Source organism: Onychomys torridus, chromosome 1 (genome assembly GCF_903995425.1).
Source record: "Onychomys torridus chromosome 1, mOncTor1.1, whole genome shotgun sequence".
NCBI classification, from domain to species: domain Eukaryota; kingdom Metazoa; phylum Chordata; class Mammalia; order Rodentia; family Cricetidae; genus Onychomys; species Onychomys torridus.
Window position 1 is genome coordinate 56,520,698 of NC_050443.1, and position 25,688 is coordinate 56,546,385.

General features: G+C 40.5%; 1 protein-coding gene across 1 annotated transcript in view; it reads left to right on the forward strand.

Moving 5' to 3' along the window:
* Positions 1 to 632: 632 nt before the first annotated feature.
* The window catches only part of Agbl1 (ATP/GTP binding protein like 1), a 791,956-nt gene continuing 766,900 nt past the window's right edge, over positions 633 to 25,688 (forward strand). The window contains exon 1 of the mRNA XM_036170190.1: positions 633 to 742. Coding sequence (XP_036026083.1) covers positions 633 to 742 — 110 coding nt within the window. The remainder of the gene's footprint in view (positions 743 to 25,688) is intronic.

The window sequence follows — 25,688 nt, forward strand, 5'->3', positions numbered from 1 at the left end:
GGCAATGTGGACATGAGGCAGCTGGTCACCCTGTGTATTCAGGAAGCAGAGAACAGACAGGAAGTGTCTGTAGTCAAGCTATAAAACCTCAAATCCTCTCCAAGTAACCCGCTTCCTCCAGCATGGCTCCACTTCCTGAAGGTTTCACAACTTTAAAAACTGAGCCCCCTACTGGGGGATCTGTGAGCCTATTGAGAACTGCATTTCATATTCAAACCACAATTACTTCTAGTAGCTTCTGCCTTTTTTCATTGAATGCCTCATCTCTTCTACTAGCATTCTGTGCTAGGCATTGGAGACAAATTGTTCATCAGATAGGGAATCCCATGGTTCTGCACAAGCAGATATGCTCTTGGAAGCCACTATTACAATCGACTTAATTGTGTCAAAAGCTGCTGCAAATCATAGAGAAAAATCCAGTTATACCAAGAGTTTGAGTAGATCCTCAACTCAAGGTGAATGCTACTTAAAGATGGATTTACTTGTGCTTAGAACTCTTCTTGTAAGTTGTATAAAAAACAAACCATGACCACAACAAACCTAGATACCTATGCAAACCCATGGCCAGGACCTTTCTCAGGTTTTAGAAACAAACAAACAAACAAACAAACAAACAAACAAACAAACAAACCATGGAAATTAGGGAGCCTGAACTGAAGCTGTGTAAGATTCATGGCAAATCTGCCTCTGATGATGACAAAGGATCCCAAGATGAGAATGTGGAAATTTTGGCCACATTTGCGTTAGTAACCTAAGGTTAGTTATCTCATTTTTTTTATGGAGATTTTTCATCTTCTTCAAAGAGAAGTTTGTGCTTAGGGATGTGTCAGGGTTCTTGGTACCCACAGCAGTGTGGGGTTCTGAGAATTGCTTCTGAGCCATCTCAGGAGGGTCAGTGTGGATGGGGAAGAGCAAGAAGACATGATTATTGGATATAGGACTATCCTTCCATCTTTCTTGGCCAGCAGAAATTCCCTTAGTAAACCCATCCCAGGTTTTCCCAACAGAACATGGCCACGTAACTACATCATTACATAGAGCTACAGTTACATGTTGTTCCAGCATTCCCCCTGCTCCCCCCCCCCCCCCCGAAGTTGGGATTGACTAGTTCAGGCATTTCTCCTTTGAAAGCCATCAGTCCAGATGTAGAATTGCCTTGAAGGCATCAGAGCTCATGCAAATTCTGGATTGGTGCTGTGTTGCTCTTGTTTTCTGAGGATTTAGGAGTCAAATGAATCTGCATATTTAGGGGAGGGGACTCTATTGCCTTCTCCACTCATCTCTTGGTTTTGACTTCTCCTCTTGTGATGGATGGACTGACAAGGAGAAAGGTGCATAGGACCAAGTCCCAATATGTGCTTGAACACTGCATGCTAAAGGCACATGCATAAAGTTATATCATCCTGTGTAACCAAGAGCAAACTCACATTCTGGGGACAGGGTCCAAAGAATACTTTCGTTTCAAAAAATTTGTATCTATTTTAGAACTTGGGTGTCAAGATAGTAATGTGGACTCTATCTATCTACCTACCTACCTATCTATCTATCTATCTATCTATCTATCTATCTATCATCTATCTATTTATTTATTTGCCTTTCCAAAGGGGTTGACTATGAAGGTTCATGGCTGCCTTTGATCTGGTAGTATGTGGGAGAGTTAGAGATACTCAGGGCAGAAGTAATATCTGAGTTACATTTTGAAGTTCTAGTAGAGGTTTGCTGTGAGATCAGGTGTGGAGAGATACATGCAAAAGAGCAAAATCACATAGTACATTGTCTCCATGAAACTGCAGACAGAGAATGTTCACTGATAGAAAGGCTGACAGGGATGATGGGTATCCATAATGTTTGGGTCCTGTTCTTTATGCTTATTCATATATATATATATACATATACATATATATATATATATATATATATATATATATGTATATATATATGTATATATATACACACACATACACATACACATACACACACACAAACATTTAAACAAACATACACAAATACCAGAACACATTATAAATATCTTTTATACAAATAATAACACAAAATGAATATTCACATTAATAAAAATGTCTTACAACAACATCATCTTCAATGATTGAGTACCATCCCATTGTGCTCTAGCAATTTATTGAATGTTAGACATTGAGAGTATTTTCAATTTCCTGGGATCAGCAACAAGGATGAAGTGATGAAGATCTTTGCAAATAGATATTTGTCTCCATCTCTTAGAAATAATTGCAGTGGAACCATTGGGTCAGAGGGTCTGTACATTTTAAAGGCTTTTGATTAAGTATTTCTTAATTGCCCATCCAAAAAAGTTGCATCAATTTATGCTGTTTTCAGCATTGTAGGAGAGTGGTTCTTCTCACCCTCACCAGGGCTAAATTTTATCATGCTTTTAAATCTTTGCCCATTTGAGAGGGAGAAAAGATGGTAATTCATTTTAATTTGCATTTCTTTGATTACTAATGTGATTGAACATTTTTTATAAGCCTGTTATCACTTGTGTTCTGTTTTTGTAAATTGCCTGTTTTATTTCTTTTGGGCAAGGGAGTCTTTTGACTTAGGAAATTCTCTCTGAAGGTGCCAGAATCAGATTTAAAAAAAAAAGTTCTCAAAATTTAAAAACATGGAAAAATGAAAGCTATGGTCTGAAAGAAAGAGATCTAGTTCCTGTTAGCAAGGGCTAAATCTGCAACACTGGGGTCAGGAGCAGATTTGGGCACTTTTGCCTCTATTCCTAAATCAGATCCCAAATAGCCTTTAGGGCATCTCAAATTCTGTTAATGGCTCTCAGGACCTTACTGCCACTATTGTGGAGGGCTTGCCAAAGGGTGCCTCATTGTCCAGAACTTTTGCAGATAGATGATTGATAGGCCTGCATTTCTGTGTCTTATTCTAGATTTTAAGCTCCTAAGAGGCAAAGGCAGTTTCTTCTTTTAATGCTCCCCATAATGGATGCTCACTAATGTGAGCGACAAAGAGGTAATGCCACTTCTCAGGTTGTGACATTCTGTTAGTCACATTTTTTCTTTTACTTTTCTTCAGACTAGCTGGATAGTTTTAGATAAATGACTTGACTCCTGACTTTCCTTTCTTCTCATTCTCCAAGCCCCAAAGGAAAAATCAGATATTTGTTTATAAGGTATACAATGTTAACTAGTTCTTTGAAGATACTGAGAATTATTCCAGAGCCAAATAAACAAATAACAGCAATAACAACAAAAGAAAAACCATTAAGAACGTTCTACCCACAACTCATTAACTACATTTGAAATAAAACGTTAGTTACCATTGACATTTCAAGGGCTATGTTTCCTAATACCCCAGCCTTAACAAACTGTAATTATTTACATACTTGGCTGCAATGGAAATCCAATAACTACTTCTAGCCTTGTTCAACAATCCAATTAAGGAACTCTTTACACATAACATGTACACCATGCTTCCATTTGAAATATTAAGATTATGTTGTGTTTTGAACCTACAACTGGTTATTGGCTTGTAATTCTGTGTCTTTAGCCTTGAACTCTCTGGGGAAGTGCCTGCATGTTCTGCTTGGCCAAAGTTCCAGAAAAGAGAGCCAGAAGGCCTCATTTCCCGTGAAATTTGTGGGATGTGGTCTTAATCCATTTGATTTTCTTTCTGTATACCTGCCTGTTGCAGGAGATGTTTTCTATGGAGCCTCACATTTGTGAAAAGCAGTAAGAACTTAGATTACCGTGACCCAAATGTTGACCCAACCCCCAAATGATCAGGCATCTTACTTCGTGTGGATATTCTGTTCAAAGAGCTTCATCTCTAAAACTAAGAGAGGTGTGGGAGAACCCAGGGAAGATCTTCTTACTCATGTTTCATGCATCTAAGCTTGCTGGAGCTCTAGACTAGGCTTTGCTGGCTTAGGGATTCTGTGTGGCCAGGGAAGCAATTGTGTGCTTGCTGAGCTTGGTGCTCATGGTAGCTCACACCATGTGTAGTCACTTCAGAATATTTTCAGTGTATGGTGACTGGTATTTGGTCACCTATGCATAACCATGCTGAAGGTCCTTGAGAAAGTCTGTTCAAGTGAATTCTCTTGGTACCCAGTTTTGCTGGGTACCAAAATTCAGAGTGAACTAAGCTTTAGGTCTGTTCAGGAATGTCTGTGTTGGATTTGGGTCTTTTCCGAATGTCTTTATTGAGCTTCATGTTATACTTTAAGGTAAAAAGTTGGGGGAATTGTGACGTTTCAGAGCAACTGTTCATCCCTGAGCAATAGATAAACCCCTGCCTGGGATATCAGATGAGGAAGACTCTAGGCCATATCTTAACTGAAAGAAAGAAAGGAAAAAAAAAAAAAGCTACTGCTAGTGCAAAATGACACAGTATGACACAATGAAAATCCTAAAAATATCCTTCTTGGGGAATGCGTATTCCATTCTCTAGGTAGTGTTGTGACAGCCATCATGCTGCTAATCCCATGATCCAGGTGAGCACCGTGAAGTCACAGTGGTAGATTGAAACTTCAAAGAGATAATTTTAACAGTGGCATTTTTCTCCATCCTTGCCTAGCCCTGCCTGTTAACCACTAGGTTGTGCTAGAGTATAAACACAGCACACATGCCTTCCTGTTAAATCTTCTCCTTACTGACTGTTATTTTCATTCTTTCCTATTTAAAAACAAAACAAACAACAACAAGAAAAACACACTGATTTCTTTTGTTCTCTGTGGCTTGGAAGAATATACCAGAAACATGCCCATGGTCACTGTTTGGTGTGGTTTCCTACTCTCCTGTCTTCTCTTCCCCTGATCTTCTTTCTTCTGCACCCTTCTCCCTTCCCAGGGCATCATTCTCTATCACATTTGGTCTACATGTCACAGGGAAACATTGCCTGAGATCTACTTTGTCCCTACCTTTCCCATAAAACTCCAGAATCGAGAATCCACAATGACCACACAGCCCACCTTTCTGGGGGAAGTTCTGATGTACAGCTATTGTCCTATTAGTGAGTGACATTCCATTTCTCTCTCGTAAGGTTCCAGCGTTGCCACTGTTTGCATATGCCTCTGACACTTTGTCACCTCCATTTGACTATTTTATAGGCACCACAATTTCTATGTTGAAAACTAAGCATTTCCCAAGTTTTTATTGAACATATTTTTTTTCACGAAATATATTCTGAGCACAGTTTCCCCTCTCTCATCTCCTCCCAGATCTTCACAATCTCACTCATCCAACTTCGTGCCTTCCCTTTCTCTCTTTTAAAAAACAGACAACTACAAACATATACCAGAATTAAAAAACAAAGCATAAGAGCCCCCCAACCCCATAAAACACAAAATTGGAAATAATATACAAGCAAAAGACCAGAAAGATAAAAAAAAAAAAAAAGCTCCCAAAATACAACGGAGTTCTTTTTGTGTTGGCCACCTACTGCTGGCAGGAGACCTGCCCTTAAATACACCCATTGAGACTCCATTGGAGAAAACTAATTTGCCTTTGCAATTGGTTGTCTATTGAAGATGGCTTATTGATGGGGGTGGGGATTTGTGTCTGCTTCCTCCTCTCAGCACTGGGACCCCACCTGGCTTGGATATGTGCAGGCCTTGTGCGTGTTGCCATAGTCTCTCTGAGTTCATATGCACATCAGTCCTCTTGTGTCTGGAAGACACTGTTTCCTTGGTGTCATATATCCCTTCTGGCTCTTACATCTTTCCCAAGACCCCACTTTTATACCCAGTACCCCTATTTCTTCCCAGTTTGTAGAATCAGTGTTTACTAGCTGCACACACCAGCTCTCCAAGAGAGCTTTTTCTGATCATTTAATTTCTTAACCAGTCAATCAATATGTCCTGTGGACCCTGCATTCACATATCTCAGATGTACCCACTTTCATCTCTCCTGCTACAGCTCTAGTTCAAGCCTGTCATCTCTTACTTAGATAGGTCTTGAAATGCAATGCATTCTCCACATGGACATCAAGTCAACATTTAAATCAGATTATGTTCCTTTCTTACCTAAAGTCCTAATAGTGTTGGGGCTGGGTTGAAGATTAGTTCTCTTTGGTGCCAAAATCCAAGTTCATCTTTTCTTTTCTTTCTTTTCTTTTTCTTTTTTTCTTTCTTTCTTCCTTCCTTTTTTTTTTTTTTTTTTTTTTGAGACAGGGTTTCTCTGTGTAGCTTTGCACCTTTCCTGGAACTCACTCTGTAGCCCAGGTTGGCCTTGAACATACAAAGATCCACTTGCCTCTACCTCCTGAATGCTGGGATTAAAGGCATTCGCCACCACTGCCCGGCTTCCAAGTTCATCTTTTCCAGCCACTTGTTGGTGTGATGGCTAATGAGTGTCAGCTTAACTAGGTTAAAGGATGTCCACTTAGTTGGGCAAGCATGATTTCTGAATGTAGCTGTTGGAGTGGGTCTGTACAATATTGTGGCAGGGTCTTGTACCTGTTTGTTCCCTTTGGGGGAGAGGGAAAGTAGGCACAAAGTCAATGACAGACTTGGGAGGGTGTTGAAACAACAAGCTCAGTTAATTTAGGAAGAGGAAAGCCTTAAATATGCTCCACCCAGCCCCTGGGGAAGTTCTGATGACTAGGTATCTGCTGGTGTGACATGGCTGCCTCTCATTCATCCAGGTCATCTCAGATCATGTCTCAGCTGCTGTTGCTAAGGCCCTTAGACATACACAAGTTAGTTCTCAAGAAGTATCTTATGCACATGCTCTCATTACTGGCTTGGGCTAGCTGGCCCTCAGGCCTGTTAGGGTTGAGTCATCCCACACCATATGAACATTTGAACTAGGATCCTGAATAGAGAAGGTACACCAACGTATGTGGGTATCATCTAGTCTCTGGAGGGTCTTGATTCAACAAGAAAAGGCTGAGGAATAGTGAATCCACTCTTCATGAGCTGACCACTGAGCTCTGTTCTTTGGCCTACAAACTCTGGGGTTTGCATTTGAGTAGCAACCCGTACTCCAAGTTCTCAGGCCCTCAGATGCAACTGGGAGTCTGAGCATCCATTGCCCTTCTTCTTGGGTCTTTATACTTGGATGGAATTAGGCTACTGATGTTATTAGCTATCCAGCTCAAACAAGTCATGAGATCTCCTAGATTCTATATCCTCATAGCAAATTCCTATAGTAAATCTATTCATCCCTCTTTTTCCTCTTCCCTCTGCTTTTCCTTTGGCCTCTTCCTATCTTTCTATCTCATAAGTCCTTCCTTCTCATTCTATGGAATATAGTCACAACTAGTCATTTTTCTTCAGTTGGCCTCAAGAATACTTTCTTATAGGTTTCCGTGTTACTTGGACCATTTGCTTAATGATTTATCAATTGTCATCATCAAAGTCTTGCTAAAGATTTCCTCTTGTGACTCTGAGTTGATTAGAATTTGTGGTAGCTATGGATAATGGAGAATGAAATGTCAGTTTTTTTTTTCACATATGGAAATATGGAGGTAAGCCATCTCAGGGCCTTGTGCTCATGGTTCTAGCTCTTTCTCCATACTACTCTTGTGACATTATGGTAGCCTATTTTAAATGCATTCTACATTCCAATATGGCTGCTAGGAATCCCTACTAAAGTTGACCTTTCACTAGGAAAAGAGAGAAATAATCTCTTGCTGCCATAGTAGCTTGTTTTGTCAGATCTTGCTCTGCCCCCCATTAAGTTAGAGCTTATTTATAGGAAGGAGTCTGGGTATGGAAAGAATGAAATAGAATGAGATTGATTTGCCATCAAACTTACCTGGTTCTAATTTCTGTTTACTTCTGTGAAAAACCTTTGTTTTCATTAGCAATGTGCTGGATTCTTTATGCAGTCCTTATTTAATTCTCTTTAAAGCTCATGATGTAAGCACATCTATCTTTTATGGAGGAGCTAACCAAAGTTCAGAATATTTTAGTGCATGCCAAATAATATAAAATATGTATGGTCAACACTTCCCATGCCCCACAAGAGGTCTTCCAAACTTATTTACCTAGTTTAAATGAAACTTTCCTTTCTGACTGTCACATGGGATACATTTTTTCCACTATCAAGGTTTTGACAGAAAGGACAGACTCAATGAGATTGGAGATGGCAGAAGAATGTCACAGGGGTCTAAAGAGCCAAACACAAAATTCAAATCTCTCCTATATATGGGGCATAGAAGGTTTAAAAGGATTTGATTGAGAAAGCTGATGTGTATCTCCATGGGTGATTCTTCTGTCACAAGAAGACCAGTTTTCCAGAAACACTCTGTGGGTCATAATTTGGTATTGTCTTCTTGGATTGAAAAGCCTATGTTTATTCCAATGTTTGTGCTTGCCTGACTCTCTAAATTTGTTGTCTCACTGAAATCGTTTTCATCCTCCCATGGAGTGTCAATACAGTCCTTCTTCTCAAGACATCTGCTGAATGTACTATCTCACGGGTGGATCTCACCTCTTCCTGAGTGAGCTTGGTTGCATTGTTGAGGTTGACTCTTGGGGTCAGTTGAAGTTTTGTCCTTGGAGGTGCTGGACCTGCTCATCTTCCTCTTTCTTCTCTGTAGGCTCTAGGCTGGCAGAGGACACAAGAAGAAAAATATAAAGAGTCCAAACCAGCAGGTTGGATTTCAAAACAAAAAAAAAATAATATTTGAGGCATAACTCCCTTGTTTATGCTCACAAAAGGCAGTCTCTGTAAGAACACTGCAGTTCCCGCACACTGTTGGCCCTCTGTGAATCAGCACCAATGACAACATTATAATTATGCTTCAAAAACAAAGGCAGCCAGAAGTTGCATCTTAAGTATTCCTTATTTGGTTGTTCTAGGAGCATGTGTGTATGCTCAGCAGAAATAGCTTAAAAATACACTCCTTAAAAACTAGAACTTTCAGTCTAGCTTTCTGTCCTATCCATCCTGGGTAAGACTGTGTTCCTGGAGGCTCAAGCATTAAGGGGGGGTCAACATGGGGCAGAAAACACCCATTCTCTGCTTGGTTTCTGTTAGCAATACAGCTAGGCAAATTTAGGGAGATTCACCAAAAGCTTTTGGGATGGGGTATCAGTTAGGTAATTTGGGGTCCCTAGGATTTAATTTTATGTTAGTTACTGTGAACATCTCAATTTCTCACATATTCAGTATTGATCAACTATGTTATAACAGAATCTCTCAGTATAGGCATGATAACGACTACCATTATTCAAGGGATCCTGGCACCTGCTAGGAACTTTGTAGTCATAATAGCTAGTTTCTACAGAGAGATTTGAGATTGTGGGATGAGGCTGGATGACACTCTGTGTCTGAGGAGGTACATAAGAGGGCAGCTGAGTGGTGTCAGTGAGATCTATACCTACATGTTCTGGAGTCCTTGCACTTTCCCCATTTGTCATGTTATCTTTAGCTTGATTGCAAATCAAAGAACGCTAGTTCTGTAATCCAGCAAGACTAATTTAAACCACACAGTTGGAATAGAAAAAAAAGTAATTTAACACAACTCTAGTGTGTATGGGAAAGAGAATTAATTGTAGAGATATGAATATTTCTGACCATCACAGTCTGAAGTGGCCCTGTATCTCCTACTTTAAGCCAGCGTTTAAATCTAGGTGGGACTCAAGTAATATTTTTAAAAGTTTTGTTTTAAAATTAGCATAAAAGGACCAAATTTCCTTATGACATTTGCATACACACTTAGTTTTGTTTGCTTCCTTCCTCCTATTCCCTCTTCTTCCTTATCTCCTTGCTCTGCACCCGTGTTTAAACCCTCCCACCCTTGGTACCCCCACTTCCGCAAGCCTGCCCCTTGTCATGGGCCTCTTTCCAGAATTTGGCCTCTACCCACACGCAGCTTCTGTCCTTGCTTTTTCCTTACAGCACTTCACTTCCTCCTTGTCCTAGTTGAGCTCCTTCTGGCTTTTTTCTATCACCCCTCACTATATCATTCGTCAAGCCAATAAGTTCGTGAGTTTACCGGTTATATTGAATTCACTCAGAGAGAAATACCAACCTTCACAGTCCAGAGAAGCAGAGTCCCACCTCATATGAGCTGCTCAGCCCTCCATTCATTGACTGGGGATAGTGGGTGTAGTTGTAACTATAAATGCGGTTGTATACACAGCGGCCAAGATACGGAAAGGGAAGTGCATATTTAAGAAAAGCTGTGTGTGTGTGTGTGTGTGTGTGTGTGTGTGTGTGTGTGTGTGTGTGTACATGGTCACTGTGCTTCTGTGCATACTGCAGGTGTCTCCTTGTTGTGGGTGGCGGGGTCCTGGAGGGTATACAGTTGGCAACACATTACTTTTGTCTCTCAATGGCCCCTCATAGAGACAGAAGTGCAAAGGTTTTGGTGATGGATAAATGAATCCAGAGAAGAGTTTGTCTATAATCTCTTCTTAGCATTCAATTTCAAACATTCACGAATTATTAATAAGCCTGCTTGATTTTTCCTTCACTTTTTCTGTTCACATTCATTCAGTCATTCATCTTTCTGTTCCTTCAAAACCAATTATCTTTCAACTGACACACTGAGCACACGACATCAGGTCATAAGCACAGGGGCTTCCCATTGCTTACAGGGTGAAATATAAGCTTCCTACCCACTCCTCTCCTCTCAGGCTGTCTTTTGACTTCCATTGCAAGTACTTGAGGCTACTGGACAACTCACAAAGGCCTTTCACTTTCCTTACTTGATGAACGAACATCTCTTGGTTGTAAGGCAAATGTCCAGCATTCTCTCCCAAACATATTCTCTGTAATACCCACCTTGACTCCAGACTAAAACCAATTGAATCCTCCGCAATGTACACAGAGTACTCAGTGAACCCATCTTTAGGACGTCTGTTAAGCTTCTGGGTACCTGTGTGACAGTGAGAAAAAGGTGTCCTTTTCTGGAAACACTTTGTTAAATGCCGAGAATTGGTGTCAATATGTAAATTCTTGCTGATGATGTACATGTCCTCTTGGGTCTGGTACCACTGAATAGAGACAAAGCTGACTAACTGGTTTCATTGTTCAGGAACTACCTCAACTCTTGCTCTGTCTACTTATATGTCTTATTGTGCTTTGAACTCAAATTCTGTGCCACCAATGGTGTAAATTATTAGTGCCTAGAAGAATTCTCAGTACATTGTTTTGGGTTGTCAATAAATGTGTGTTGAATTGATGCAAAAATGTTTAAATATATTGTAAGAATATTCATTGCTATAGATTTATCTTTAATAATTATATCACTAGATCAAAACTATTAGAAACTTTTGGCTTCTTGTATCCCGTACTACACTTCTGTCTCCCGATTTGTTCTCATTGGCTTCTCTTGTTTTCTTTTAAAGATCTGGTCATTTATTTTTATGTGTGCTTTTGTGAGTTTGTGTGTACATTTATGTGCAGGAGTCCCTGAAGGCCAGAGAGCATCAGATCCCCCGGAACTGGAGTTATAGGTGGTGGTGAGCCACCTGATGTGGGTCCTCTGAAAGATCAGTTCAGTGTTCATAGCCTCTGAGCCATTTCACCTGCCCACTTTTCTCAGTTTCTATTATAAGAGAGGCTCATGGTCATCTTAGAGAATCCTACATTTCAATAAGCAAAAACTACTTGTATTTCTACTACTCAGAACTTTTAACATCTGTTTCCCTGGGTATTTTTTTCTATGCAAAAACACATAGATGTGGACTAGTTTTTAACATAACTTTTATTGATGCTTTGGGAATTTCATATCCTGCACCCCAATCCCACTCATTTCCCAGTCCCTCTGTATCTGCCTTCACCCTTGTAGTGTCCCTCCCCAACAAAGGAAAACTAAAAAAGAAATAATAAAAATAAAATAAAAATAAAAAATACAAACAATAATATTAATTAAAAAACACAAAACAACCCCCCAACACAAAAACAAAAACAAATAAACAAACTATAAAAACCCCTTCTTTGCTCCTGCCTCTCCGTTGCCTCTTCATGGATCTTAGTGGCACTGAGAGCTGCTATGTATCATGTAGTACATGCAGTATACCCTTTGTCCAAACTGCTTTACTTGCAAATGTTTGTTGTGTAAATAGGCCTCTGGCTTCTGGTACACCATCAATCAATACTGGAACCTCATCAAGACTCCTCTTGGGTATCCCACCCTTGCCTGGAGTCATGGAGACCCTGTGGCTATGGTTCCACAGGACCAGTCCCTTCATGCACTCCAGCAAGTCATAGATGAGGTAGATGTTAGGGAGTATCAACTCAAAGCCCTGAATATGTGCATGGGTGGTAGCTGAGCTGGTTAGTCCAAGCTGCTGGGACCACCTTGCTCAGGTGAGGGGTGGAGCCAACTCTCCCACACCTGTGGTAAGGGATGGAGCCAGTTTTCCCAAGTGTGGGGGTAGCTCTCCTATGAGGGGTGGGCCCATCTCTCTCTTGCTGGGTCATTGGTGTCTGATATCTCAGCACCTGCTAGGGGTATGATCAGCTTTCTGGTGAGGGGAGGCCAGCTTTCACTGAGCCAGTGAAGTGGGGGTCAGGCCAGTTCAACAAGGCCCTTGTACTTCAACACATGGTTCAACATGTGTTTCAACACATAGTTTGCATGGTTCCCTGTGGTAACATGGGCAAGGGACATCAACTTAAACCCCATCTGCATCAGGACCATGGACCCCAGACATAGCCATAAGCAGTAGCTTGGACCCAGATGTCACCACGGCCCCAGGTGGCAGTGCAGGCCAGTCAGATCAGCATAGCCCCAGCAGTAGCTTGGCCCTCAGGCACCAACATGGCCTTGGGTGCTGGCCCAGATCTCAGGCATCCAAATGGCCTTTGATGGTAACAGGAGCCATTGATATTAACACAGACCCTGGCTATGGGAGGGCCACAGACCCAGACATGGCCCTTGGCTGCAGCTTGGGCTCAGAGGTCTCCATTGCTCTGGGTGGTAGTGTAGGCCACTCAGATTGGAATGGCTCCTGCCTGGGCATGGCCCTTGGGCACCACTGTGGCATCCACACCAGACCCTGGGCATTCTCATTGGCCTTCTGTGGTAACAGGAGCCACAGACATCAACACAGACCATGGCTGCAGCAAGGCCACAGACAGAGACATGGCCCCAGGTGACAAGCAGGCCACCCACATCAGCCTGTTCCTCACCACCTTCACATCTTTAGATCTGCCTCTCTCTGCAGGACATGAAACATTCTATCTCTCTCACATACACCACCATATATTTGCTAGCCATAATGGCCCATGGTTTCTTCTAGGCACCCAGGGCAAGCAGCCCCAGGTGGGCATGTGGGGTGTGGATTATTTTTAAAGCTAATTTATCATTATTCTCTCACAGAGAGTAGGCTGATATATAAATCTATAAACCACAAAGAAATAGCCAGGTCTCAGGAGGACCTTCTTTAAAATTAGAGTCTAAAACAGAGTGCAAGCTGCTTTAGAAGATGCCCACTTTTCTACCCCTGAATGCATTTAAAAAATAAATAAAAGAAGCCAGGTATGGTGGGTGGTACATGCTTGTAATGCCAATCCTTGAGAGATTGAGGCAGGAGGATCCTGGGTTCCAGGCCAGCTTTGTCTATATCCTGAATAGACAAAGAAACCAATGAACCACAATAAATTACCCAAACAAACAACTCCCCTATACTGGCTGATTTTATGTCAACTTGACACAAGCTAGAATCATTAGAGAGGAAGAAACCCTAATTAAGGAAATGCCGCCATAAGATGCAGCTGTAAGGCATTTTCTTAATTACTGACCAAGTGGGGGGAGGACCCAGCCCATGGTGGGTGGTGCCATCCCTTTCCTGGTGATCCTGGGTTCTATAAGAAAGTAGGCTGAGCAAGTCATGGGAAGCAAGCCAGTAAGCAGCATCCCCCGCCCCCCACAACCCCATGTCTTCTGCATCAGCTCCTGCCTCCAGGTTCCTGCTCTGACTTCCTTTGGTGATGAACAATGTGGAAATGTAAGCTGAATAAACCCTTTCTTCCCTAACTTGCTTTTTGGTCCTGGTGTTTCACTGCAGCAATTGAAACCCTAACTAAGACATCCCCAAAATTTAAAAAAAAAATTAAAACCCTTTATTTGTATAGGGTTATCTGTGCAGACTAGGCAACTAACGTCTGAGATTCTTATCTACTTGGTAAGTTTGGAAGGATACTGAAGAGAAAGGATGTTTCTGGAAGTGTCAGCTGTCCTGAGAGCCAGAGACACATCCCGCTCTGCAGCCCTGTCTCAACTAGCATCAAGCTCAAAGGCAGCTCTCTGAGATTAGTGTTCAAAAGTCTCTTAGCTTACTTACATTTTTCAGGTTGACAGATGAGTGTTCCTACCACAATGTGCTACAGTCCAACAATGCCTAATGTAGTCATTGTGCAATTAGCATTAAATTAGTTATAGGATAAAATGAAACAAATTTGTCTTTTGAAAATGGTGACTTTCATACAAGGCCAAACTTGAGTGAAAGAAAGCCAGAGAACATTTCAACTCAAAAAGCAATTTGCTTTGCAAAAGGAAGTCAGAAAATTACAGCCCATCATACCTAATTAGTGCACACATTTGCGTTTAAATGTATGCTCTTCCTCCAAGGAACCTTCTCTAAGTTCCTTCCCCCTTCACCTCTCAGCAGCTAGCATTCACTGTTGATGCTGATGGTGAAGCAGTTATCAGAGCAACATGATATTGGCCATTTCCTGTCAGGGTTGCAGGAAGTACTGACAGATTGAGTGTTGCAGACCATCATGTTCAAGCAGAGTTAATGGCCATGTGATTATGAAGAACTATTTTGGAGATTCCCATGAAAACTCAATGCACTGAATATATATTTCTCCCTCATACATCAAGGTTTTATTAAAGGCTTTACCTAGATGTCTGTGTAATGGGGTTGAATTCTACACTATCTCTCCAATAGTGGCCTAGCTTTAGTGATTCAATGTAAAAAAAAAAAAAAGTGTCATAGAAAGGGAAAAACAGTAATCGCATAGTGTGAAAACATGACTAACAATCACTTTCCTCAATGATTTACTGAGTGATGGCATCATCAATGATGTCATGTGGTTCTCACATGCCCTTGCTGCTGTGGGATGGATGGAACTTTCACCACTGAAGAGCAGTATCTCAGTGTGGTAATAGGAAAAGAGTCAGAAAAACCCAGATCGAGGACCATTCATAGGGTCTCCTCAGCATCTCTCAATATTGCCAAGGTCATGAAAAGAAAGGAATGGCTGAGAAGCGGTTTTAGATCAGAGAAGCCAGAGGAAACTTAGCCTTTAAATAAGATGCAGTCGCCTGGATGGGACAGTGGAAAAGAGCAGGAACTAGGGTGGAAAAACTTGCAAATTCAGGGAAGTCTGGAGTTCACTTAACAATGAATGTTAGTTTCTCTTTCTTCCCTCTCTTTCTCCCTCTTACACCTTCTTTGGTACTGAGAATGGAACACAGGACCTCACATGCACACTAGGCCAATGCTCTACTACCAAGCTACCAACTCTGCTTGCTTGCTTGCTTTCTTTCTTTCTTTCTTTCTTTCTTTCTTTCTTTCTTTCTTTCTTTCTTTCTCTCTTTCTTCTTCCTTCCTTCCTTCTCTCCTTCCTTCCTTCCTTCCTTCCTTCTCTCCTTCCTTCCTTCCTTACTCCCTCTCTCTCCTCCCTCCCTCCTTCCTTCCTCCCTCCCTCCCTCCCTCCCTCTCTCTCTCTCTCTCTCTTTCTTTCTTTCTTTCTTTCTTTCTTCCTTTTAGTTTTGACAAATGTAACACGCCATTGTATAATGCTTAACAAGGAGGAAACAGGGGTCTTCTGCACTGTCTTTGAAGCTTTTCTGTCAGCCTAAGTTATTAAAAATGTGTAAAATTCGGGCTTTTTGTTCTCTGCACACAAGTAGCTCTCTACCTATGTCTTTCTGGTTCTACCTCTTTCTCTTGCTCTCATATCTTTAGTTCAGGTTGGCTTTGAACTTGCTACATAGCTAAGGATGACCTTGAACTGCTGACTTCTTGCATTTACCTTCTGAGTGTTGTGATTATAGGCATGCACCACCACAATGGTATAAATGCTGCTGGGACTCAAACCCAGGGCCTTGTACATCCCATCCCAGGCAAGCACTCTACAAACTGAAGCACATCTCTAGCTTACTCCCATTTTCTCCACACACCTGGCTATGCCTCTCCTATTGACCTTCATTGTGGTTCTAAATAAATTAGTGTGTTCTTCACTGAGTGTCTATGCTTCTAATATTATGGATTAGACACAAAACTTTAGAATGTTACTTCCTATGAGGAAACTGTTTTAGTGATAGTTCATTATCAAATTCTTGACAATTGACCATGGAGACTGAAAATTAGTAGAGGGTCAAAATGTTTAACCTAATTATAGACAAAGTAACTCATAAGCATCCATAATGGCAAGCCACCATTATAATTACAGATGGGCACAGAGCTGATGGATGTTAACACAGTAGACTTGATTTTGGGGAGGAATGAATGAAAGGGTCTTTAGAAGTAGTTTTACTAAACATCTCTCAAAGTGAGGCAGTGTCTTTATAGTACACCTGATGGACTGAAAGCTGTTTGCTCTTGCTTAGTCAGCTGACTCCCTCTGTCTGCTGAGAGAGAGGAACTGTAGTTTTCAATCCTGGCCAATCTGTGCTTGTTTTTACATGGTTGACTTCCCTAAAAAGTTAAGAGAAGAAATTTGCAGCTTTGCCTTTCTAAGCCTGAATTTCCTTAAAGTGGTTCTCAATCTTTCTAATGCTGTGACCCTTTAATACAATTCCTCATGTTGTGGTGACCCCAACCATAAAATCATTTTCATTGCTACTTCATTTTTTTTTGTTTTGTTTACTGGTGAGCTGTAATGGCATGAATCTGATATGCAGTATATCTGATATACAACCCCTATGAAAGGGTTGTTTGATTCACCTGAAGGGCGATCCCACAGGTTGAGAAGCACTGGTATAACATTTTTCTAGCTCTACCCACTTACCTGCAAATTTCATGGTTTACTTTTTCCTTACAGATGAATAGAATTCCATTGTTTATATGTACCATATTTTCACTATCTATTCATCAGTTGAAGGATGTTTATGTTGTTTCTATTTTTTAGCTATTATGTATAGAGTGGGAATGAACATGGCTGAGCAAGCATCTGGGGATAGGATGTAGAGTCCTCTGGGCGTAGGTGTAGGAGTGGAATAGTTGGGTCACATGCTATTCTACTTTTAGCATTTTGAGAATCCTCCACACTCACGTCTACAATGGCTGTGCCAATTTTCAATCCCACCATCAGCAAATGAGGGTTCCCTTGTCCTTACACACTCTCTAACGTTTGTTGTTAGTTGTTTTCTTGATCTTAGCCACTCTGAATGGAGCCCTGAGTCAATAGTTGTGAGTACATAACCCGGTAACTCCAGAAACCAGGAAAGCAAGCATGGGAGGAGGATCTCTAGAGAGGGGGATCATAAACAGGTGCTATAGAGGGGGGTGGGGTGGCAAAAACAAAGTGGGGGACTTTAATTGGGGAGTGGGGAGGATATAGAGGGGAAGGGAGGGAGGAGGGACGCATAACACAAAGCACGTTTGAAAAAGCCATAGGGAAATATTATGTTTACTTAAAATACATATGTAATATGTAAGTGTATATATGTATGCATATGTTTTAAATGGAGTTATGCCACATGGGGTTATAATGCCTCCCCCAAGAACCGTAGATGAGCTAACAATATCTCCAGTGCTAGATGTGGTAAACTGCCCTTTGAGTTGCTAACCAGAGGGAATCCAAGAGACTCCCCATACAATATAGGCTATTGCCATGGCCCTTGGTTACCTCCCAGAACTTCAAGATAAGAGCCTATTTCTGAAGACACCACATACCTTGGACACAGGACTTAGAGGATTTGAGCTGGAATTGACCTTGAAGCTTCCTACATGAGACCTAGCTCTCATAGTGTTAGAAGGTGTTTTGCAAGCTCTCAAGGGAGAAAAGCATTTAATAGTCCTATTCAGCTGTAAATTTTACAAACTGCAAGACCATGGTAGAGTCGTGGCTCACCAAAGGAATAGCTGCCCCTGTTTGGAAAGAATCCCCTATTTCCTCACTGTCTACTGTACTAACTGTGATGGAGCTCTTCACAGTTTCCACCCTTTCACCCTTGCTCAACACGCCTTAGCCCCTCTCATACACTGAATGCAGTTTAGACATGAGTGAGATAACTTGCGTCTTTGGGGGGCTTGTTTTGTGTCTGTGTTGAGAAGTCTCACACCAATCATGTCCTTGAAGTCACCTTCTACTCTGGCTCAATGTATTAAAGAATATCAAATAGTTTTAAGTAAATAATGGATTGAATGGGCGGGTAGAAAGACAGGTAAATGGGCATTCTGCCAGAAAGTCACAACTCAGTGATGAACTTAGTGACTGTCTTATCCCATCCTTCTGGTTAGGCAAAGAGATGCTCCTGGATTCCTGATGGCTCCCATCCCAGCTGTGTTTTAGACTCCATGAAAGGATAGACAAAAGCAATTTCTGTTCATGACACTTACTCAATAATTCAACACCAAAGAGAGCTGTAGGAAGGAGAAATGAAGCATATTTGTCCTCCATAAGTGAGACTATTGAACTAGGAGCCTACTGAGTGTCTCCTTAGTTCTTGGAGTTCAGCTCTAACAACTAGATGAAAGAGTTGCCTGATGTCTTCTATCCATTTTATGATCCTACATAACTGCACACACTTTCATAGATTATTGGGATTGTGACTTTCTTGACTGATTGCCATATATAGAGTATTTTTTTCTCACTGTCTTGTGACAATCTTTGATCTGAAAGCCTTAATTCATAGTGGAAGTATAGTACTGGCTCTACTTTTTGATGTTCTTTTTTATATCATAATTCTTATTTATTATAGTTGTGGATTTTTATTAGTTCTATAGCCCTTTTTGTGAACACTGATTTTGCAAAATCCTCTGGTTTTCTTGGGTGTGCTTTATAAAGAAGGCAAAAATATCACACTCTTGGGAAACCATAAGTGGGATATGTATTCAGCATTATCATATAAAAAGTATTTGTTCTCACCTGAGCCCTCATGAAATACTTCCTGGATGCTGGAGGCCTTGTATGAGATTATCCACAATCAAGAGTCCAAGCAGTGTTCTGATGTGGTATCTGTGGGTTCTTATAGTTCTATATATGGGATGTTTACATATTCAAAGAGATATCTAGCATATTTATAAATCGATAACAAGATCTATGTAAACTTTTCTGTGAAAGATGAGGCTTCTCTGGAAGAATTGTTTACAAAGCACATCCAGACATTCACATAGTCATGATTAACTCTGGACATCTTATTCAGTAAAGGAGTCCACAGGACGCACAATAGATAAAAAGATGAAAAATATGTTAACTAATTAGTCTTGGTATAATATGGAAATGAAGTGTTTAGGCATTTGAAAAGAAAGATTAATATGTTGTTTATTTCCTAAACTGCTTCTGTTTAGCTGATTTATTATAGTCACACTTACCATAACAGATCTTGCAATAAACTTTTGTTTCCATTGACCACATAGCCATCCTGGATATATTAGTTAAGAAAGGATTTGCTTTGAAAATGAACATTGTTTGGATGGAAAGCACGGTTGAGGTTCTTCAAAGGCACTTGGAATGAGCTAGTTTCTTCTAGAAGCTCATCATATGGTTTAAAATATTTCCAAGATGAGCCTTATGAAATGAGGAGGTTATGCTGCCCAGGCGGGCTGTGTAACCTCTTTCTCTTGGAAACTCAAGAAGGTAAGTATTGACAAGTATTTTTCTTCCCGAGATACTCCCCAGCAATCTGGCTATCATAGAAGAAATAGCTCCAGGAATTCTTAATGTTTGGCTTTTCCGTATTTGACCTTGACTGCTGTGACTGTGCTTATAAAGGCACTTATTTATTCAGAAGTATATGTGTTTTGTTCCCAACCTTGACTATTGTTGGTGTCATTGGTAACTCCTTATTATTACTGTTGGGCGCTCTATCATATATAATTTTTTTCCTTACCACCAATGTTGAGGATTTTCCTTTCTGAAAACTGTGATCAATACCAGAGGTAATCTCTGATGAATGAGCTGCTTCTTCATGTTGGAAATAACTTGGGAAATTACCTTACATGGTAGGCTGGCTGATCTTGCTTATGTTGATCTATATAGTTCTGTGGTATAGACATGGAAGGTGAGCCAGGCTGAAAAGAGATCAATGGAATCCTTTAGAGGGAGTCTGGTCAAGAGTAAGTGGGAAACCATAAGTGGAAACTTGATTATGGCAGAGCCGAGCTCACAGTCTACAAAAATTATTTGTACCTCTTTCAGCAGAGCACCCAAAATGCCTATTCTGTCTTCCTTGACAGATACATATGCACATATGACAATATTAGTCAAAGAAATGAGGCTAGAAAGATTGGCCACTTCTAGGCCTAATGCACAAAGCCTCCTGAAAAGATCTTTGCATTTTTCTTCTGTTTATTTGATGCAAATGAATATATTGACCTCTTATAGCACATAGGTAAAGAAGAGCTATAGGAAGATGGAAACAGGGTTCCTGCATCACCCCATTTGGAAGGTAAACCAGTTAGTCATCAATTAGTTAAAAAGTGATCTCTTTTGGACTTTGTGTGAATGGAAAAGAAACCCTTCTTTTTTGCAATTAGGCCATTTATACCTTTGGGGTTATTTATTGTAGGGGCCATATGATTCTAAATAGCCTATATAACAAATAGACTTGCTCATCTGCTTACTCAGTAATTTCTTGCAATGTGAAAAGGGTAGAATCTGCAGCTGTTAATATCACTGTTTTTCTGGTTCTGTAGGTTGCTAACTAAGGGGCTTGGGAGATGATACCGCTTGAACAGAGTCAGTTTCTTAACACTTGCTGCCCCTCCCCATGTGATGTATCTCATCCCTCCATTCCAACTCAATCTCAGTGTTCTGACGTTATCAATGGAGACATGAAGAACTGATGTAAATATGCTGATTCACACATGAGTCTTTATCTTCTCTTTCCCTTGCTGAAAGATCTCATTTGCTAGATCCAAAAAAAACCCAATTTATGCTTAATACAAGGAAACTTAAAAAAATTGTATCACTTGACAGCAGTACCAAATTTTTGTTACTGATTGAGAATTTCATACATTCATAGTATCATGTGTTTTGACTGAATCCACCCCCATTCCTTCCCTTCCAATTCTTTCCCATATTCCTCCACAATTTTCCCCTCCTAACTTCATGTTTTATGTTTTTAAATCTATGGAGCCCACCTAGTGCTATCAGTATGTGCACAGGGGTGAGGTTACCTACTGAGCATGGGTAACTTCCCAGGGTTGAGGTTCTTCTTTTCTCCACACCCACATTAGCCTTTGTTGTCTTGTTTTCTTTTCCAAAGTCTTAGTCATTCTTACTGGGGTCAGGTGAAATCTCAAGTTAGTTTTAATTTGCATTTCCTTGATGACTAAGGATATTTTTTATTTGTATTTCTCCCCCCCCCATTTTTCTTCTTTTTTTAAAAAAAAAATAAGTTGTATTTTGTTTTTATGGGTGTTTTGCTTGTATGTATGTCTGTGCACCAGAAGAAGGCCAGAGGAAGAGATCCTGTCCCTTGAAACTGCTGTAAGTCATCACGTGGGTGCTGGGAATTGAACCTGAGTTCCCTGGAAGAGCAGCCAATGCTCTTAACCACTGAGACATCTCTCCAGGTCCTGTGTCAGTTTTTTTTTTTTTTAACTCTATCCTTGGTTCTATGCCCCAATTTCATATTAGGTTGATTGTTTTCTTGATGTTTAGTTTTGAGTGGCTTCTTGTGTTCTATATACTAGCCCTCAGATGTATGGCAATTAAGTATTTTTTTTTCCCATTCTGTAGGCTGCCTCTTCACTTGAATGATGTTGTCTTTTGCTGTACAGAAATCTTTTAGTGGTACCATTTGTCACTCTTTGTCCTAATGCCTGGATAACAGGACTCTTCTCAGAAAGCCTTTTCCTATGTCTGTATGCTCAAGCATCTTCCTTATTCCCCTCCCCATCATATTCAAGGTATTAAGTCTTATGCTGTATCCTTGATCCATTTAGAGTTGAGTTTTGTGAAGATTGAGAAATGAAGATCAAGTTTCATTCTTCTGTACGTGATTATCCAGTTTGATCAGCAGCCTTCGTTGAAGATACTGTCATTTCTTCAATATGTATTGTCTTCTTCACACACAAAAAAATATTAGTTGGTTATAAGAGTGTTGTTTTATATGGGAGTCCCCAGTTCTATTTCATTGATCAGTGTGTCTGCTTTTATGCCAGTACCGTGCTGTTTTTATTACTGCAGCTCTGTAGTATAACTTGAAATCTGGAATGATGGTACTCCCAGTGGTGTTTTTATTGTCTGGGATTGTTTTTGGTTATCCTGGGTCTTTTGTGTAAACAGCGAGACATTTATTCCTTTGATTTGTATCATTATCTTCATTAGCTACATGGGAGGGCCATCATAATACACAGGTTTTCGTCAAATCATTATCATAGTCTTTCAACTGGAGCCAAGTTGCAGTTTGCAGTACTAGATGTACTTTACTATCACCGATGAGGCTGGTTTGCCCTTGAGTAGGAAGGGCATTGCTACACATCTTACCTCCCAGTTCTCCACTTCAACATATTCTCATTTGCTTCAAATATAGACATTAGGTTGAGAAACCCTGCATTAGTGTAAGTTAGTTCATTGGAATATATTTTAAAGGATAATCAGCAGAGTAGACATTTTTGAAGGGATGTGAGCAGGTTGGAGAGAAAGACAAATAAAAAATTATGAAGGTTGAAGGTGACTGCCAGGATATTTTCATGGACCAGAGTCTAATAAATGCAACCAAAGAAAAAGAATTACCCCTTCCTGGAAATATGCCAATTGTCTAGTTGTTCTTTTGAAATGGCACAATACTGTCTTGAATTAATAAAGGGCCGCAGAGATTGTGGCAGGGAGAGGACCATTATACTGAAGTTGGAATGGTCCCTTTCACCTGAGGCTTCTGTCTGTTCTAGAAGCCAGGGGTGGGGGTGTTATTAACAATGCTTCATGCTCTGCCTGAGCAGGTACCTGTCCTATGAGGTCCCTGGCACGCTTCCAGCAGATGGACACATTACCACTTTCTCTCCAACTTCACATTTTCAGAGTTTGGCACTGAAAAGTGACTGCTGGCCCCCAATAACCAAACAGTGGAAAGTGTGCCTCTTAGCATGAAGACTAATTGACACAGTCTGACATCATACCAGCTTGACAGGAGGTCATGAAAGGGAAGGGGCCTGAGGAGTTCTCTTTAATTATTGCCATAACCAATTGGGGAGGAGAGCCACGTGGGGTCCAGAGAAGGTACGTGATTAATCTGAAGCCATAAAGGAAAAATAAGAGTGAGGACTAGGCTTGCCTTCTCTGAGTCTGATGTGTTTTTGTTTTCCATCATGGTAGCACTTAAAAAAAAATCAACAATTCAGAGAAAAGCTCAGTAAAATATTTGTTGGGTTTTCAGTTTAAATACCGGTCCAGCTAGCTCTCCTCTCTCCCTAGCTCCTCTGTTATATTTGCTGTGGTCTATTTCACCCCCACCCCCGAGTTAGTTGCTTTCCAAACTCGGGGATACTAAGTCAGATTTTCCAATGCTCTTTTATTGATCAGCTGCTGTGATAGGTTGATGTTCTAATCACTATTGTTCTGCATGAGATCTTTTATTTTATTATTTTATTTTATTTTATTTTTTTTAGGTAGATTACATTTTTCCCCCTCACAATTTGATGAATCAGACTTTTAGAAAATACATTCCAGGGTGGTTTTACTGGGTGAGTTGTTGAGGTTGCTCTCAGAAGCCACCATCTAAAGCTGCTACTGCCCTGGGCATCTGAGGCTACTTCCTCTCACAGCTAACAGTTGATGGCAGCTGTTCCCAGGTCAGTAGGTGTCTTCATTGGTTGTCCACCTGAACACTATCTGGATTTTCCTAGGTAGCCCAGGATTCTGTACAGTCTGACTACTTCAGAGTATACTATATTCTTACATGGAACTGCTGGGTTATTAATGTCAATGTCCTTCTGTCCAGATTCTTTTTCCTTAGCTTTCAAATTTCATTGCTTTTTTATGATATAGCTTCAAAAGGCACCCACTTTTACTTCCATTTCATTCTATCTGGTAAGTTAGATAGTTCCCAAGTTTTGTTCTATCTGGTAATAAGAATGTTCCCAAGATTGAAGGGCAGGAGACACAGCTTTTACTTGTTGGTGATTGGTCTGCCAAAGTGTTTGAGGACATGTTAAAATTCTCACAGTTTATATCCTACATTTTAAATGCTTCCATAAAAGACATTAATTTGGCTATTATTGAATGTCTGATTTTCTTTTTCAGACTTTCTAGGCTTCAAAACTCAATTTATAAAATATAGAGAAAGTTGTTCTTATTAATGAGTAAATTATTCAGTTTCTATTGTCCTCAATTTTCTCAGTTTTCATTACAAGAGAAATAGACACCGGTAAATGAAAGATGAGGATTTTGTTTTAAGGGCTAAAAAGTAAATGATCCCTGAAATAGTAGATACACAAATGACGCTACTGTAATAGAGTACACTGTATGGCATGCCTGTTCATACCTTGATGCCCATCTCTCTCTCTCTCTCTCTCTCCCCCCTGTGTGTGTGTGTGTGTGTGTGTGTGTGTGTGTGTGTGTGTGTGTCTGCACACGTGAGTATGGTCTGTGTGCATGTGTGTGCTTGTACCTCTGTGTACATTTCCAGAGGCCAGAGGAGGATTTGGAGTCCTTTTGTATCAGTCTTTACCTTATTGCTCGCTGAATTCAGGGTCTCTCACTGAACCTGGAGCTGAACTGGTGGCTACCAAATCTAGCAATTCTCTTATCTCTGTGTCCTGCAGCACAGGTTACAGGCATGTGTGAGCTCACACCTGGCCTTTTACATGGGTGCTGGGATCTGAATTCAGGTCCTCTTGCTTGCATGAGAGCACTTAACTTCTGAACCGTCTCCCCAGTGCTGGATGCCTATTTTGTAATTCTTGAATTGTGTATAATGTCTCTGAAAATAGCTATTAATATTGGGTTAAGGATGGCTATTCCCTGTAAATTTAGAGTCCTCATGTTGGCCCATTTTCCATGCAATAACAGGCATCCCTGCAATGCATACCACTAAGAAGTCAAATCTATGCTTGTATTAGGTAGTTCTCATTGCTGGGATGAAATACCTGTCAGAAGAAGGAAAAATATGTTTTGACTTCCAATTTCAGGGCACACAGTCCATAATGGTGAAGACATCATGAAGGCAGAAGTGTAAGACACTTCATCACATGGCATCTGCAGTCAGGAAGCAGGGAGATAGAGATAGGTAGATAGATAGATAGATAGATAGATAGATAGATAGATAGACTGACAGATAGACATATGGTAGATGGTAAATAGAAATACACACACACACACATATATGTGATAATTGGTAGATAGATGGTAGATAGAAGGTAAATAGAAAGATAGATACATGATAGATAAATGGTAGATAGTAAATAGAAAGATATATTTGTATATATAGATGATAGATGGTAGATAGATGGTAAATAGAAAGAAAGACATAGAGATAGATGATAGATAGATAGATGGTAGATAGATAGATGGCAGACAGATGGTAAATAGAAAGAAAAAAGAAAGATAGATAGATAGGTAGGTAGATAGATAGACAGACAGATAGATAGATAGTAGATGAATTCTGGCCCTTAGCACCCC